This window comes from Pezoporus flaviventris, unplaced genomic scaffold (assembly GCF_033815535.1).
Source record: "Pezoporus flaviventris isolate CSIRO_AGI_PZ_B2104156 unplaced genomic scaffold, CSIRO_AGI_Pfla_v1 ptg000073l, whole genome shotgun sequence".
NCBI lineage: Eukaryota > Metazoa > Chordata > Aves > Psittaciformes > Psittacidae > Pezoporus > Pezoporus flaviventris.
In genome coordinates, this window is record NW_026892621.1 from 5,862,189 (window position 1) to 5,877,357 (window position 15,169).

The 15,169-nt window shown below is 42.2% G+C and overlaps 1 protein-coding gene across 2 annotated transcripts in view; it reads right to left on the minus strand.

The window, feature by feature from the left end:
• The window catches only part of FAM120A (family with sequence similarity 120 member A), a 55,130-nt gene that overhangs the window by 39,050 nt on the left and 911 nt on the right, over window positions 1–15,169 (minus strand). For both annotated transcript variants that reach the window (XM_061473033.1, XM_061473032.1), the window contains exons 2-3: window positions 9,353–9,599; window positions 4,351–4,433 (exon numbers count right to left, since the gene is read on the minus strand). In XM_061473033.1, coding sequence (XP_061329017.1) covers window positions 4,351–4,433; window positions 9,353–9,599 — 330 coding nt within the window. The remainder of the gene's footprint in view (window positions 1–4,350; window positions 4,434–9,352; window positions 9,600–15,169) is intronic.

Sequence of the window (15,169 nt, forward strand, 5' to 3'; positions counted from 1 at the left end):
GCAAGAATACATTCCACATGGAGGTAATTTCCTAACAATTTATACACCTAGGCCTCTGAGAAAATAAAACCTAAACAGAGGGACAGTCTGTTTGATGCCAGAAACGTAAGCCAAAGATGTGATACAGACTTCGTATGAGACAACCCTGCACACTGCCACAAACCCAAGGACTAAGCCGATACCCAGAAAGACCTAGACAAGCAAATGAGTTAACAGGAACCTCAAACACAGCAACTATAAAAGCAAACCCTTGCGCCTCGGCAGGAATAACCTCCTGCAGGCTGGAGATGTGCCAGGAAGGACCTGTGGCTCTTGGAAGACAACAAATGGGCCATGAGCCAGTAGGGTACCCTGGAACAGAGGTAGCCAGTGGCACCTTGGGCTGTGTAGCAGAAGCACCACCAGCAGACTGAGTGATCTTTAGATCACCTCTAGCACACTGCATTCAGGTTTGGGCTCTAGCCACATGTCAAAGTTGAGATAGTTATGCAGAAGGCTATCAATACGGTTAAGGAGTTGGAGCATTTTTTCTATGTGAAGAGGCTGAGAGAACAGGGCTTATTCTGCCTGGCAAAGACAGGTTTGGAGATACCTAACAGCAGCCTTCCAGTGCGTTGTGGAAGAACAAGAGACAACAGACATAGTCTGAAACAAGAAGGGTTCAGACTGTATGCAAGGCAAAACACTTTTACACCACTGGGACTGTCAAACCACAGAGCAGGCTGCCCAGACAGGTTGTGCAGTCTCCAACATAGGAGATTTTCAAGACTAGTCTAGGCAAAGCTCTGAGCAACCTGTTCTGACCTCAAGCTGGCCATGCTTTTAGCAGGAGGTTGGACTAGCTGACTTTCTGAGGTCCCTTCTGATCTGCATCATCCCATGATGACCCCTCCCAACAAAACAGGTTAAATATATCTTAAGAGTAACACCTTTTTTATCTGCTATCTTTGCAGCAGCAGATTACCTAAGCACCTACTTAGCATACTAGTCTCCCTCTGGCAGACACCCTCTGAAGTCAACAGAGAAAGAAAGGAATTTCCTAGAGCAATTCAGAGAAGGAGCCTAACCTGCATATTTTGAATTGCTTTCTGGAAACATCTCTCTTTTTACTTCTACTGAGGTGAAACAACCAACAAGATCCTGTTCCCCCGCACACTCTTCCAGAAAGGGAGGTTGCATTAAGACTTGTTTCTCAAGCTACCTTGTGAAGAAAGAGTGTATGCTCCCAAATAGGTACTAATTCCAGAGATAAGAACCTGCCCTCCTATCATTCTGATGGTGTTTTACATTGATCCCAAAGCTCCACACTGTAACAAGCTTTCTCAGACTAAGAACTGAATTGTCTTTGGCTTAAAGATAAATCCCAAAGCACATAAACAAGAAGTACTAACTTGCTAGTTTCCAAAAAAGTTCTAGAAGTCAAATGTTTTCTCAGGAAGTCTATCAACTCCTTTCCTGTTTCAGCTTCAGGTGGTCATTTCAGTGACCTCTGTTCTCAGCCAGATAAGAGGACACAAGCACAGGCCTACATATTTATTAGCTAGATTATCTGTTTACACAGGGGCATGTAGACAGACAATACCCTGACCCGGAACAGCTTACAGTGTCAGGGTTTGATTCTTTCTCCCTTTTGCAACAATAACAATTCAAACCTCCTAATTTACATTTGTCCATGGAACTTTTAACAGTTTCGCTTGAGCTGCTGGTGTCTTCTGGAAGACATGGCTTTTTATCCAGCATGTAAATATGTTCTTCTGACAGGTTCACTTCCTTCTAGATGTGAAATACGGATTCTTCACTCAGGTTTCCATTTCCCTTTTTCCCATTTCTATTCACCTACTCCTAGATGAAAGCACCACCCTCATGTCCCACTTTAAAACAGAGGTACAGGTTCTCAGTTTTGCTTTCTTTCACCTTTCTGTGTTGACACCTGAGCAGACAGAGCAATTTTCTATCAGCAAAGACTGGATATTTCTTTTCTAAGTTACACTTTATAATTGGTGTAAAGCAAAGCTTCTCTCATAGGAAGAGTAACCATATTGCTACATGATAGTAAAAGATTGAGAAAAAATGTAGAAAATTAGTTGTCCATTATTAGTTGTCTTAGTTGTCACCGAAAAGCAACAATCAGGCCACTGGGAACTGAACTTGTCAGCTCTGATGCAAGACTATGCGGCCTAGATACAAAAGATTAACACCTTTACACAGTGAGAAAACATTTTCTAAATCCCAAGTTTGATGAGGTGTGGAATTAGAGCACTTGGGTCCCACATATGTAGAAACTCAACAGTAATTCTAAATAGACACAACAACACAAAGTTTCAAATAGAGCCCAGGGTTGACATGCTCAGCAACCACAAATACTCTGCCCCATTTCGAGTCTTCATGACAGCTTGCAATTGTTGCAACTATTCTGAAACTACTTCTTGCTATCAAGGCTGTGGCTAACAGAAATGCGTCCTAGTTTATTTTAAGCATTCATAAAATGTATAAGAAATACTGTTTTCTGCACAGCTACAATTAACAGTCTGTCTCTACAGAGAGCTGTAATGACACCTCTGACATAGTAATACGTCAAACAAAATTAAACTGAATTCATGAGCTATGAAACAAGCTGTACTACCAAACCATGAACACTCTGAAACTGAAGCTAAAGAAAAAAAAACCCGAAACAAGCCAAAAGCTGCTCCATGACCAGTAACTAATGAAGACTGGTTTCCGGCGGACTTATGTCCTTGTTGCTTGTGTCCCTGTTGCTTGAGCTGTTCTTTCTCTCCCTCTGACATAGTTATCAGCCAGGAGGCAGAAATGCTGTGGTTACTCTGGGGCCATCTACTTAACAACTGCTGAGCTTGATGCTGTGAAATTAAACAAGTGAGGTGTTGTGCTAGCCGCCTCCTTCCGTGAGGGCATCCATTTGGGTCCTTTTCACTGATAGCTGTGTATCAAGTTTCCACAGCCTGTAACAGCCAAATGGGAACTGCTTTCAAATCTGATTCACATTGGCCAACAGATGAACTAACCACAGGGAGGCCTGCCTAAGGCAGTCCAGCCACCCTCTAAGGGAACAAGCCTCATTTCCTTAGGATGCCAGCTACAAAGCCCAACTGGTGCTTCCACTGAGAATGTAAATCTAAAAGCAAAGATAAAAAAATATCTAATTTTAATTCTAGTCAAGTAATTAGTGTATATTCAGAAGGCTTTTCAGAAGGTCTAGGTGTCTGAAGACATATTCTCAACTGGCTATACACTAAATGTACTCAGCCTAACCCATGGAAAAGTATTCTGAACATCAGAAAGTTTATCAACCACTTTGAGAGGAGTCCTAAATTTGAACCTTTTCTGTAAAAGATGAAAACATAGGCACACTCAGTGTTTCATTTTTTCATCTCAGGTTTTACAAAGAAGTAGCAAACACACATACCTATTTTGTTTTGCCACTATAATGTGCTGACACCTCTCTAAACACAGAAGTGGCAGCAAAACAGGGGATGAGCCTAACATCGAATTGTCACAGCTGCTCACTAAGAAATGCAAGCCTTAAAAACCCTGCTGAAAACCTTTAATATGGTTATAAATTCTACCTTCAGCAAAATAAGCTACAATTTTTCAATGCTGAATTAACAGAAGGGGAAAACCCCACACCTATTATTTTTGTAGCTACAACAAAAGTCTTGCAGAATTTACAAAACGCAAATGGATCTGATGCATGGTACACCTTAGGATAAAGAGAAAAAGATAAAGCTCTTGTGGCAGAGAGAAAGAAAGGTCACTATTAAGCCATTATCTAATGGGTTCAGTTTCCCTTTTATAGCTGTCTACTTGGCAGATGCACAAACTAAGTGTGATGAAGCAGCAGGACAGACTGTAAACTGAAAGCATCAGATACAAGTTACTTGTCTCAAAAAAAATAATCTACTGAAGGCCACATGAGCTTTCTTGCACAACCTATTCACACTCTAAGAAGCACAGGCAACTATTACACACAACCTTAGATCACCAGAAAATAAAACAATATGGTAGGAAATATCCAGCTCATTATTTTTGATGGTTGAATATGACTAAACAGAAAATTCTCCTCTTAAAAAAAGAGTCAGAAGACACATTCTCAAAGCCAAACCACACTGAAGCTGTATGGCTCATGTGGCTGAAGGGCACTGAGGGGGATGGCACAGGCCAAGTTTAGCCTTACAAGGCTAATCACCCCAGGTATCCTATGCAGTCAACAGAGGGACTGGGACACAAGAGGGTGATCTGGCATAGCTGCTGTGAGTTAACCTAGTACACTGCTCTGATTAACGGTTATGACTGCGTTCAGCTTAATTGCTTGTAGTTATATTAAATTTGTACCTTAAGTGAAGCTAGTGGATGTTCTGGACCAAGTAAACTCCAATGAAAGGAAGCCAAATCTTCATCAGGTAGAATATGATTACCTAGAACATAACGCAGAACTTTAAGTACATCATAAAACGTTACGTGCTGTTTCTACATATAGCAAAACAAATTTGCAATCAGTCCTCAACTCCCAATCAACAGGATCAACAGAGGTAAAATTTGCAGATACCTTTTTGTTACTCCAGAAAAACCCCATCAGCCTGCTGCTGCGGGATGCACTTCCCTCTGTTCAAGAAGCACTCTGCTGTGAATCCCAGCTCACAGAAGCAATGGAGCCAGTCACAACATATCATAGAATCACAGAATGGTTTGAGTTAGAGGGGACCTTGCATTTCATCCACTTCCAAACCCCTGCCATGGGCAGGGACACCTTCCACCAGAGCAGGTTGCTTCAAGACCACATGCAACCTGGCCTTGAACGCTGCCAGGAATGAGGCATGATGTCAACCCATTATGGGGCATATGGTGACAATCTCAACCTGTCCTCACCAGGATGCATATTACAGGTACAGAAGTGTAAGAACACTATTCTCTCTGACACAAGCCTTTCCTGCACCCCAGCATGTGCCATTAGTGATTCACACTGGTGCTGCCTCTGGAAGCTGCTCTCCGCTCCAGCCAGCAGGCAGGTTCACCTCATCCACAGCAGCGCTGGCAGCTCCAGCCACTCAACAGGATCCCAACTCCTGAAGTTTCTTTTGCTGACCTGACCAGGTCAGACAGGAGCCTGTGCTGGCAGTATCAGAATAACTGGGAAATGAAGTTCTTCCAATAACTACAGATAGTGGCTACATTTACCAAGCTGCTCATGCCAAATGGAAGATCATTTAATTTTGATTTATTTTCTTTCTTCTCACCCCCTCCACCTCCCCCATCACATCACACTCCAAAAACCAAAAAAGTTTTTACTAGGAAATATTTCAAGTGTCTGTGGATGAAAATGTTACAAAAAGCTAAACAGAATGGTTTACTACTCTTCTGGTAGAAAACTTCATACTTTCAATACCTGGTTCATAGAGCTGCAGCTTAGCAGTGAATGAATAGCTCTCATTGCTGTTAATACAGTTACAGCTTTTTTAATTGCGCAGTTTGGACATCTTTAGCTCTCACCTACTCAAAGAATACAATGAGATTCTTTGAATATGACAACAATTGTTTCCTCTCTTAATATTTTGCTTGTAAAAGAATTTAGTTTGCTTTTAATGCTCTTTCACATGTGAAAACCAAGGAAGCTGTCCATGGCCTGGTGATCAGAAGATGCCCTCAGAGCAGGAAGTATTTCTGTCCAATCAATACTTCACCTACTGTTGGGAGCTCCAGCAAGGAGACATAACCTTTATTCATTAGCAGCTGAACTATAAACTCACATCAGAAAGATTCCACAAGTTTGTATACAACAGCCACATCACAGTAATTGAATCAAGGTAGGATTAGACAGCCCTTATAACGTAGGTCTGAGAAAATCAGTTACAGCCAAACCATGAGACAGTTCTGTGATTAACTAACAGTAACTCTTGTAGATGCTCAGATCACCTTTTAAAATAGCCAGAGCTTCTCTCCCTTCCACCAAAACCTCAATCTTGTTTGGTCTCCATCCATCATTTCAGTTAATTTCAGCCCCTTAAACACATACATGCATGACAGTCTGACCATTTAATCAATTCTCACTGTAATTTAGGATGTTGAAGTGCAGCAGTGACTTTTGCAGTCCAAATACAAGTGATGCCTGTACCTATTTCTGAAATGTTACTGAGAAACAGAATAAGACTACATAACTAAACACATGTTACAAAGTACTGTCACAGTGGGAAGAGATCAACATTATATAAGCAACCACTATTTCTTGACCTGGCTGCACAACCTCAGCATCTATCGATTTTTCCCATTTTAATGGCTTATTATCGTGTATGCTTTCAGGTTTTTTAAAGCAATTAGATACTAATTGAAGTCACTGCCCTTTCTAAAGAGTTCACTGAATGACAGCCCTATACCTCACACTGTGTTTGTTTTTCTAATGCTGAAGCTTGGGCTGGTTTTGTTTGTTGTGGTTTTGGTTTAAATAATTCTGATGTATCTGAGCCAAAACTTAAAAAAGAACCAAATCAACTCCCTGTTTACATTAAGAGCAACTAGGACTAATCATTTTAAGTGCATGCTCTCAGAAGACATATTATCTTGGCCACATTTAACCACCCATGACAAGGATGCTTCTTATGTTATAAAGCTGTAAGTACAAAACTCTGCTGCATTAAAAGCTGTAAGAAGGAAAAAGCTATAAAACCAACCACAAGGTATATGTAACCTTCTCAGAGAGTAATCTTTAAAAATTTCCCTGACTGGTACAGTCAGAAACATATTTTACTAGAACACTTCAATAGAGACTTCGTCGCTGAACATAACTCTGTCCCAGATATACCACTGAGAACTTTTTTAGATGATCAGTGAGATGTCATTCCTCAGGCTCCTCTGCTTCATGCTCAGCTGAAGCATTCAGAACATTTTTCTCCTTTTAGCATCCCCAAATTGACCCTTGAAGTTAACTACAAGAAAGTATCTGAAAACAAGTTAGTCTGAGTTTTCCATATAGTGGAAAGCAGCTTTGCAGACCTCAAGCTGAATACTGGCACAGCTATTGTGATAGCTTTGGCCTGCTCTAATCGTAAACATTAAACCAGCAGCTTAACTGCAATTGTTTCAGAATACATTCATTTCCTAACAAACTACAAGCGCAGGGAGTTACACTAATGTACCCAGAAGAGCAATAGATCAGTCAAATGCCTTCCTATGTAATCAAGCTTATTCTTTCCCATTGTGATTTTCTTTATTCTACTTTTCAGGTTCAAAACAGACCCAAAGAGGCCAGAGGAGCAAGGGCAGAATAATGTGTGAAGCCAAACAAGCCCTCAGATATTAAAAAAAATAAATCTGAAAGTTTAGAACTGAATGAGCTATTCTGCTTTAAACACGTCACACTACACACGACTGTGTGTGCAGAATTATGTAAGTAGTATTTCAGTTTTAAGAAAGTGAAGTTATTACATTCCTAACGTTGCAAAAGTGAAAAAATTATGCCAGTACAGTCAAACAGTATCTGTTTATGGTAAAATCGTATAATCATTGTTTACATCAGCAAATACCCACGTATCTTGCATTCTTACCCTGACTTCCATAAACCTAACTCTATTCTGCTTACTGATACTGAATACACACGCACACATGAATACACAAAACTAAGCTTGTAGCTCAACTGGGAACTGTTATTTTTTTAACCTTCGCAGCCATTTGAGGGGAGAGAGGAGGTCCTACAAAATCTCTCTCTGGTGACGAGGTGAAATGACCTCAAGTTTCTTTCCCTTACAAGCAAGCTGAAAAGTATTTTGTCGGATTAGATATCAAGAGTAAAACATTCAAGAGCTTCTTGCATAAAACTGGACAACCTTCAAAAAATTGACCAGGATACTTGTCACCTACCACCAAATAAAGCCAAGCGATGGTCCTGCAGCTACAATTCAAGTTAAACAGAAGTCACACATGTGTACTTCATGTTAATTCTGTAAAGCCTATCTGCAACTGTGAAACTGCTTTTCAAGCAGTAATTCTTACTCATTGAATTGGCATGCAACAACTTATTTATAGACTCCAAAACAAAGCCTAGCAATAGTAGCCTACCATGTAATTCACACCAAGTCCGTGTTTTAAATCACAGCTTAGGAAGTCACCTGTGGCTCCTCTATACAGCCACACAGGTAGGTAACCACTCTGCCTGCGGAAAATTGAAAAACAGCCTCAACCAAATACTCGTGGCTTTCTAATATAGGATGCATTGGTTCCTCCCCTCTTAACATGGAAGGCACCTGCCTGGACTAGAAAAAGTTCAACACTAAAGACTACGAAAATATTAGTATGCTAACAGTATAATAATATTAGTATGCTAATAGTATAATACGCAGCCTCTGTCATTCACAACTTCCAAATGAGAAGTTTTCTATTATGTACCTAACTAAAACAGAAAGTCAGTGAGAAATAACAAGAAATTCTAGGTTTCTGAATCTCTGTGCTCAGCATGAGATCAAGAACATGGCTGCTCCGAGATCATTTACCCAAAAAGAGTTAGAATGGTATATTAAATAGATCTTATTCACTGGAGTCAGCTTTATTAGCAATTAATTCACTCTTCCATCCAACAGCTATTCTCTTCCGATGCTGTAGAAATAATGTGTTAAAATTGTCCCATTTAAGCAGAGATGTGAAACTGAAGTCCTTCCTACCTGTGCTCCTTAAAGATACCACACCATTTGGCATCAGAGGAAGGACTGCTAAAAACTATCCAAACAAAACTGATGGAATGGTAAGATGCCGGTACCTGTGCTTTCAGAAATGTGGAGTTTCACTCAATTATATGGTATATATATACACTATATATAATTATATATATAAACATAATACATGTTTCTGGTGCAGCTGACATGCTGCTATATTTGTCCAATATTAATTTCTGAGGGGAAAAAAGCCCCTGCAATCCAAACCTCTCTACCCTGTGTACGTGTTTTTAGGCAGAACACAAAACAGGACAGGAATATGCTTAATCAGTCTAGAAAGCATACTAATAAAAGCAGACCTCATATATAAGACCAAAGCTAGTAGAACCATAATTGTCCCGATTCCCCCCACCCACTGAGAACATCTGGGCTAGGTAGAGCTTTGCAGAATTCTGACTTTCTCCTCTTTGTTTCTAGACAGCCACAATTTGCACTGCTCACAAGTCTCTACAGATTTGGCATGTCTAGCCTCATAAACACGCATCCAGCCCGCCTCAAACAGGCGGAATGTCTGAAACAAACAGATGCCCTTCCCTAGGTGCTCTGTCCAATTACACACACATATTTAAAACTAGTTAATAGAAACAGCAATCATCAGGCTGACAAGCAGCATCAAGAACTTTTATTACTTCACTTACCTAAAAGAGCAGCAAAAATAGGAAAGCGATTTGGATTCAGGTCCAGTTGCTTGGCAACTTCGTGCATTAGGTATTGGCTTGTTGTGAGACTTTTCCCATTCCGGCTCAGTTTTAGGGCATGGGCACTGAAATAGTAAGGGATGTTGCACAATGCATAATCGGAGTCATATGCAACCAAACCATGGAAACCTTTTTCTCTGCAGAAAGCAATTACTTCTTGATGATGATCCTCAATGCTCTGTGCAACCTACAGTGGAAGACAGAGTAATTAGCTGGAGTGTTAAATGGCAGTACTGATTTATCACACGTATTACAATTTGTTGAGGCTTTCTGAAGCTCTGTATGTGCATTTGAAACACGGTATATTAAAAGTAATTTAAAAAATCCAGTGACACAGCAAATACAGACAGGATGTGAGGAGTGCTCAGGAACACAACACAGTTCTGGAGGCCTGCACACTGAAGTGGCACTACGTCTTACTGAATTCCTCTGAAATAACTGTTTATTAACAGAAACACTCAAACTCCAGACACATTTATCACTGTACCAACATCTGTATTAACTCATGGGAAAGATCCTGAGGCTGTGAATACTTGGGCAGATCAGCAAGCCAAGATGTCCCCTTAAAAAGGCATCATTTTTAAAGTTCTGCAGCCCTGTTTTAGAAGAAACAAACAGAACCCTCGATGAACAGAGGAAACTTTCCTGACCTTTCAAATGTCTACCTTGGCGCGTTACGCCAATTTTTTTCCTCTTTCCACTTTCAGCCTATTCTTTTACACACAGCTGTCTCTCATGGTGCAAACTGCCTCAAGTTTATAGCCCAAACTTCACCTCTCCACTCCCGTTGCCTAGCAAAGCACATATTTTAGGCTATGGAGATCAGATGACTAGAACAGACATGTTCTGCAGGGGAGACACGGGCCAATTCCTAACGCTGGAAATATAAAAGCAACCGTTTCTCATCAAAGATGATTAAACTAAAACCACCCTCCCTGCCCCCCAGTGACAGGTTACAGAATCACAGTACCTACAGTCCTGCATTTCTACACACTGTCAGGAACCATTACAAGTACAGCTTGCATCCAAGCACACAAAACCAAAGCCAGCCAAGTATTTTTGATACCTAATGCTTTTATCATCTACATACATACAGAACCTGGGTGTTGGTACTCTCACCAAGCATTCCATTTTAACAATGCAGACAGCGAGCTATCCCAAAATAGACGAGTACAAAACTATTAGCTTCAGTCTCCACAGTACACATGAATAATTACAGTGTTAGTGCCAGAGATGCTATTTATTCCTCTGCAGCTGAAGCCCTCAGAACATGAGCAAGGGTCCTACACCTCTACAGTCCGCTCCAATAGTCCCACAGTCATCTACCCCTCAAAGAGTTCTTGTTCAGCCACAAGTTTAGAGAGACACTTCCTCTCCTGCTCATGCCTTACATCTTCTGAACCTGATACTGAATTACGGTTCTGGAGACGTACGTAAACTTTTGCTCTTCCCACACAGCCTCACAAGATCACAAAAGGGTTTGAGTTGGAAGGGACCATTACAGGTCACACAAGAGATGCCAGAGACGTCCTCTTTCAAGCAAAATCCTGGACAGCTGAACAGCCAGCACCAGCACCTTACTCTATAATAACCAGCTCACTAAACTCTCTGTACTCCTAATGCTACCACCCTATAGTCTCAGAAAACGTTAGCTGCTCAGAAACTTGCATATGGACTGTCAGTTGCTTTGAAATTTACTTGCTCCTGAGAAAAACAAGTGCGTTCATTATTCTAATACTTACCCTGTCACGTAGCATAATGTGTGCCTGCTGTACACAGCACTGGGAGAGACTGTACACATCTTGGGAAAAATGTGAAGCTATCAGATTTAGACAGTTACCAAGTGAGGGAGGGCGATTTAGGCTTTGCTGTGCCCCCCAGTCTTTACAGGCTTTAAGTAAGGAAAATTCCCAGATGGCTTTTTTTCTTTTCGTTGAGGGTAGAGAGATTTAAATTATGCACCTGTATCTAAAACCAATGTCTTTGCATGCATGAGAACCTCAGATCACCCACAAAAAACAAAGTAAGAACTCTTTCTGCAGCACTAGGTGTGACATGGGTGTGAAGATAACACAAGAGGAAACTGTGAGCATCCTGCTGTCATCCCCCATGAACTATTTCCTTTGCCTCCACAGCCTCCAGTTCCTTCCCTCCCCATTTTACAGAGCTATTTGACATGGTGAGCATGAGCCTGCAGTGTGTTTAGGTAATACTAGAATCCACATTCAAATAAGTGAGATGTCAGAGGACAAGAGCTGTATTTATCAAGCTGCAGTCAACCTGCAACGTAAAACTGTAACAAGGTGAGAGTCAGAAAAATAGTGTATAGCTCTCACAAGAGAGTCCAGAGATGCAACTGCACCCAGGCAACCTGCACACTTCAAAGCCCACGCAGGGAGGGGGGCGGGGGAAAAATCACAGCCAGCAGTTCAGAATAATTCTCAAGTCTACATCTTGTGTAAACATCAATGATGCTGGATGAGAAAGGGACAATCCCGTCCGAGTGAGCAGGCACATGCATGTCTAGATACTGAGAACAAAACCAATTCTCACCAAAGTATTAAAGACACTGAGATCTCTGCTGCTTAAATATTTAAATTTTAGCAAACCTGCTTTGCAAAAAACTCTGTCAAGAATTACTCCCCCTGTCCCCAAAGAGAAAAATACCACGTCACAATGAAACTAAGAACCCGTAGGATATTCACTGCAACTTGGAGGAATTTGTTATTTTTACATCCTGCTGAAACCATCTGCAAGTGATTTATAATTGTTCTAGAAAGAAGACGTTACTCCATTTCTCCCTTCTAATTACCAAAATAGATTAAATTCATAGCCAGAGCCTCACTCTGCACAGAAGCCTTCTACTCAAGCCTCAAACATTTCCTGAAAATATGAAAATCAGTTTCATATACAGAGTTAATCAGTATTCTCTAACCCAACTTCTCAAAACAAAGCAAGAAAACACTAGAATTTGGCAACTGTCTTACACATATGTAAATAAAAAACCAAAAATCACCCACACATGCAAGTGAAAAGTACTTCTTCAGGATGCATTTCCTCTTTGCCCACCAGGACCGTTGATAAAAAGTGATCATGAACGAGAATGTGAACAGAACTGGAGTACAGTTCAGAGAAAGAAAAATACACTAAATAAAGCAGAAAATACAATAAATTGCATAAGAAAAGAAAAGCAGGGAAGGAACGTGATTTAAGTTCAGCAGTATCTTTGATGCATGTTACAACTATAATCATGAAATGTACTTCCTAACCAGAGAATGAATCAATTAAAACCAGAGCTATGCCCAGTGTCTCACAGATGCACAAATGAAGCATCAAGTGGGAACTGCTGACACCCTTCCCATCCCCATGACAACCAACCAAAGCAGAGACGTGCACAAGGGGGCTCAGGGATAGTAACCTTTCCCCAACACACATCAGTATTTGATCATAAGTACTTGCCAACTTCCAGTGGTAACCTAAAGCAGACAAACATCCACCCCTCAAATGCTCCCCATCAAAACTGGGGGTGAGGTTGTATCTATGTATGTTTTCTTAAACAAGGGAAAAAAGACTCGGTATGACCTGACCTCTCACTCTTAAAACGGTTTCCAGAGATTAAGAATAAGGCCTATTACCAAGAAACCATAAAGGAGCTAATGCTGCAGCTAAGCTTGAAAGTAAACAAAGCGCTACAGGTGACATGGTTGTCAAATGTGGCTACTGTAGTTGGATGAAAAGTACTTTTAACAGAAAGGCACCAGGGTTGAGACAGAATGCATTTAGAAGACTAACAGCTAGTTCAACATGCCATGAGGCTATTACAAGTACCAAATTGCTATCAATCTCAAAGCAGTCAGCTTCTGTTGTGAACTATGCATTTCATTATTGCATTAAACAAAGTATCCAGTTTAACACATTAAAGGAAAAAATAAAATCCTGGGTTACTCCATTCATTACTTTTGCTAATGACCTGCAAATCTCGGTAACAAATTAAGGAAGATTTATAAAGCACCTGCAACCAGATCAAGGTAAACACCTTCACCACATGGTCCCTAAAACTTGTTGATAAAGAATAAAAGTATTTCCTAGCTACAAAACAAAAGTTCAAATGAGAGGGTTTTTCTGCTACCACTCAAATTCCCACCATCATTCAGATCCAAAACCCATACTGGGTTTTGCTTCGACACTGACCAGGAAAACACAATTACTACAACAGACAACTACAACCACCCCTTCACGTTAACCCAGTACCAAGCCCAAGCCATTGTGCTCAGCACAGCTAAAGAACAAGCGTAACCTCTGCTTCCAGCCTGTTCCACACGCGCTTTGCGCGGCCCAGTGCCCCCAGCCATACCAGAGATTAGGCCACCGGGGCCGGGACTTCCACTGCTGAACGGGCTGGACACGCGCTGCCAGCCCGGGCTGGCTTCCACTGGCCCTCCAACCAGGCAGCCGAAGGGAAGGTTCTCTACGAATGAGGCAGGCCAAGCGAGCAGGGGGCCAAGAGGGAACAACAGCAATTCCCACCCCGCTAGCAGAACTAGGAGAAACTTCACGCAAAGCCACCTTTTGGGTGAACTCCAAGGGAGTCATCTTTACTCCAGGTCTGCAACCTGGCCGGAGCGTTTCCAATCTGCCACAAGTGCAGTACAAAAGCCAGATAACGTCAAGCGGCTGCTCGCAATCGAGCCCGCGGCTCTGAAGGTTCTATGGTATTTTCCTACACAGATGAAGTAATTTATGATAATAAAGCTTATGAGTACGCACTCCAGTCCCGCTGCTCTTCTCTCCCTCTCGGGAAAGCGAGCGAGCAACTCTCTAAAATTGCCGCTTCATCCCAGGGCTTGTTTTTCTATCGCCTTGGGTTTCAATCCGCACAACTGCTGGGCTTAACAGAAACCACCGTAAATCACAAATGCTGTGCAGGAACAGACAACACATTAATACCCTGCAACCTCTGAAATCGTGGCTCGGGTGTCGGTGCAAGATCACCCCAGACCCCAGCTCCTGCCTGAGGTGTTGTGTTCCCAGAAAGCAGAGGTTCCCCCGAAAATAAGAACTTTAAATGAAGAGCTGTCAGATCCCGACCTCGCAGGCAGCGTTCGCCGTTACGGAGCAAGGAATGAATTATTCCACAGTTGATCAAAAGCCTGTCAATACATTAGAGAAAGGCCGAGGAAACCTCCATAAACACGAAACTGTATTCTGGAGTGAGCCACTTGCACCTTCGCCGCAAGTTTAAACCTTTCCTTGCCTCAGCAGGGAACTTGTTGCAGATCATCTCCACGCGTAATAACTAAACGGATTCTTATTTCTTTCTTCCCCCCTCTTTCGTCTTAGTAATTAATTCGACCACCGGGCAATCGAGAGTGTGATACAAGTGGTACCAAAGTCCCAGCCCAGGCGGAGGGAGCCATGGACAAAAAGGGACATTTTGAGTCAAAGGAGCGGCGGCCCCGAAAGAACATGGAGGCAAAAAAGCCTCCCTGCTGCTGGGCCTAGCTTCACTGAAAGAGGGAATTCGGGAGGCCCTGGGCGCTGACGGTCGCCCCGTCGACCCGCGCAGGCTTCGGCCTGCGCGGGTCGACGGGGCGACCGTCAGCGCCGTTGAAAGAGCGAAATTCCCCATGGATTGAAGCCGCTGAAACTTGGGCCTCGACGACATTTTGAGGCGCTGAGGGGAGAGGCGGGGTGCGCCCCCCCCCCCACTCCGCTGCCGGCCCCGGGCAGCCCCGCTGCCATCTTAGCGCAGGGGAG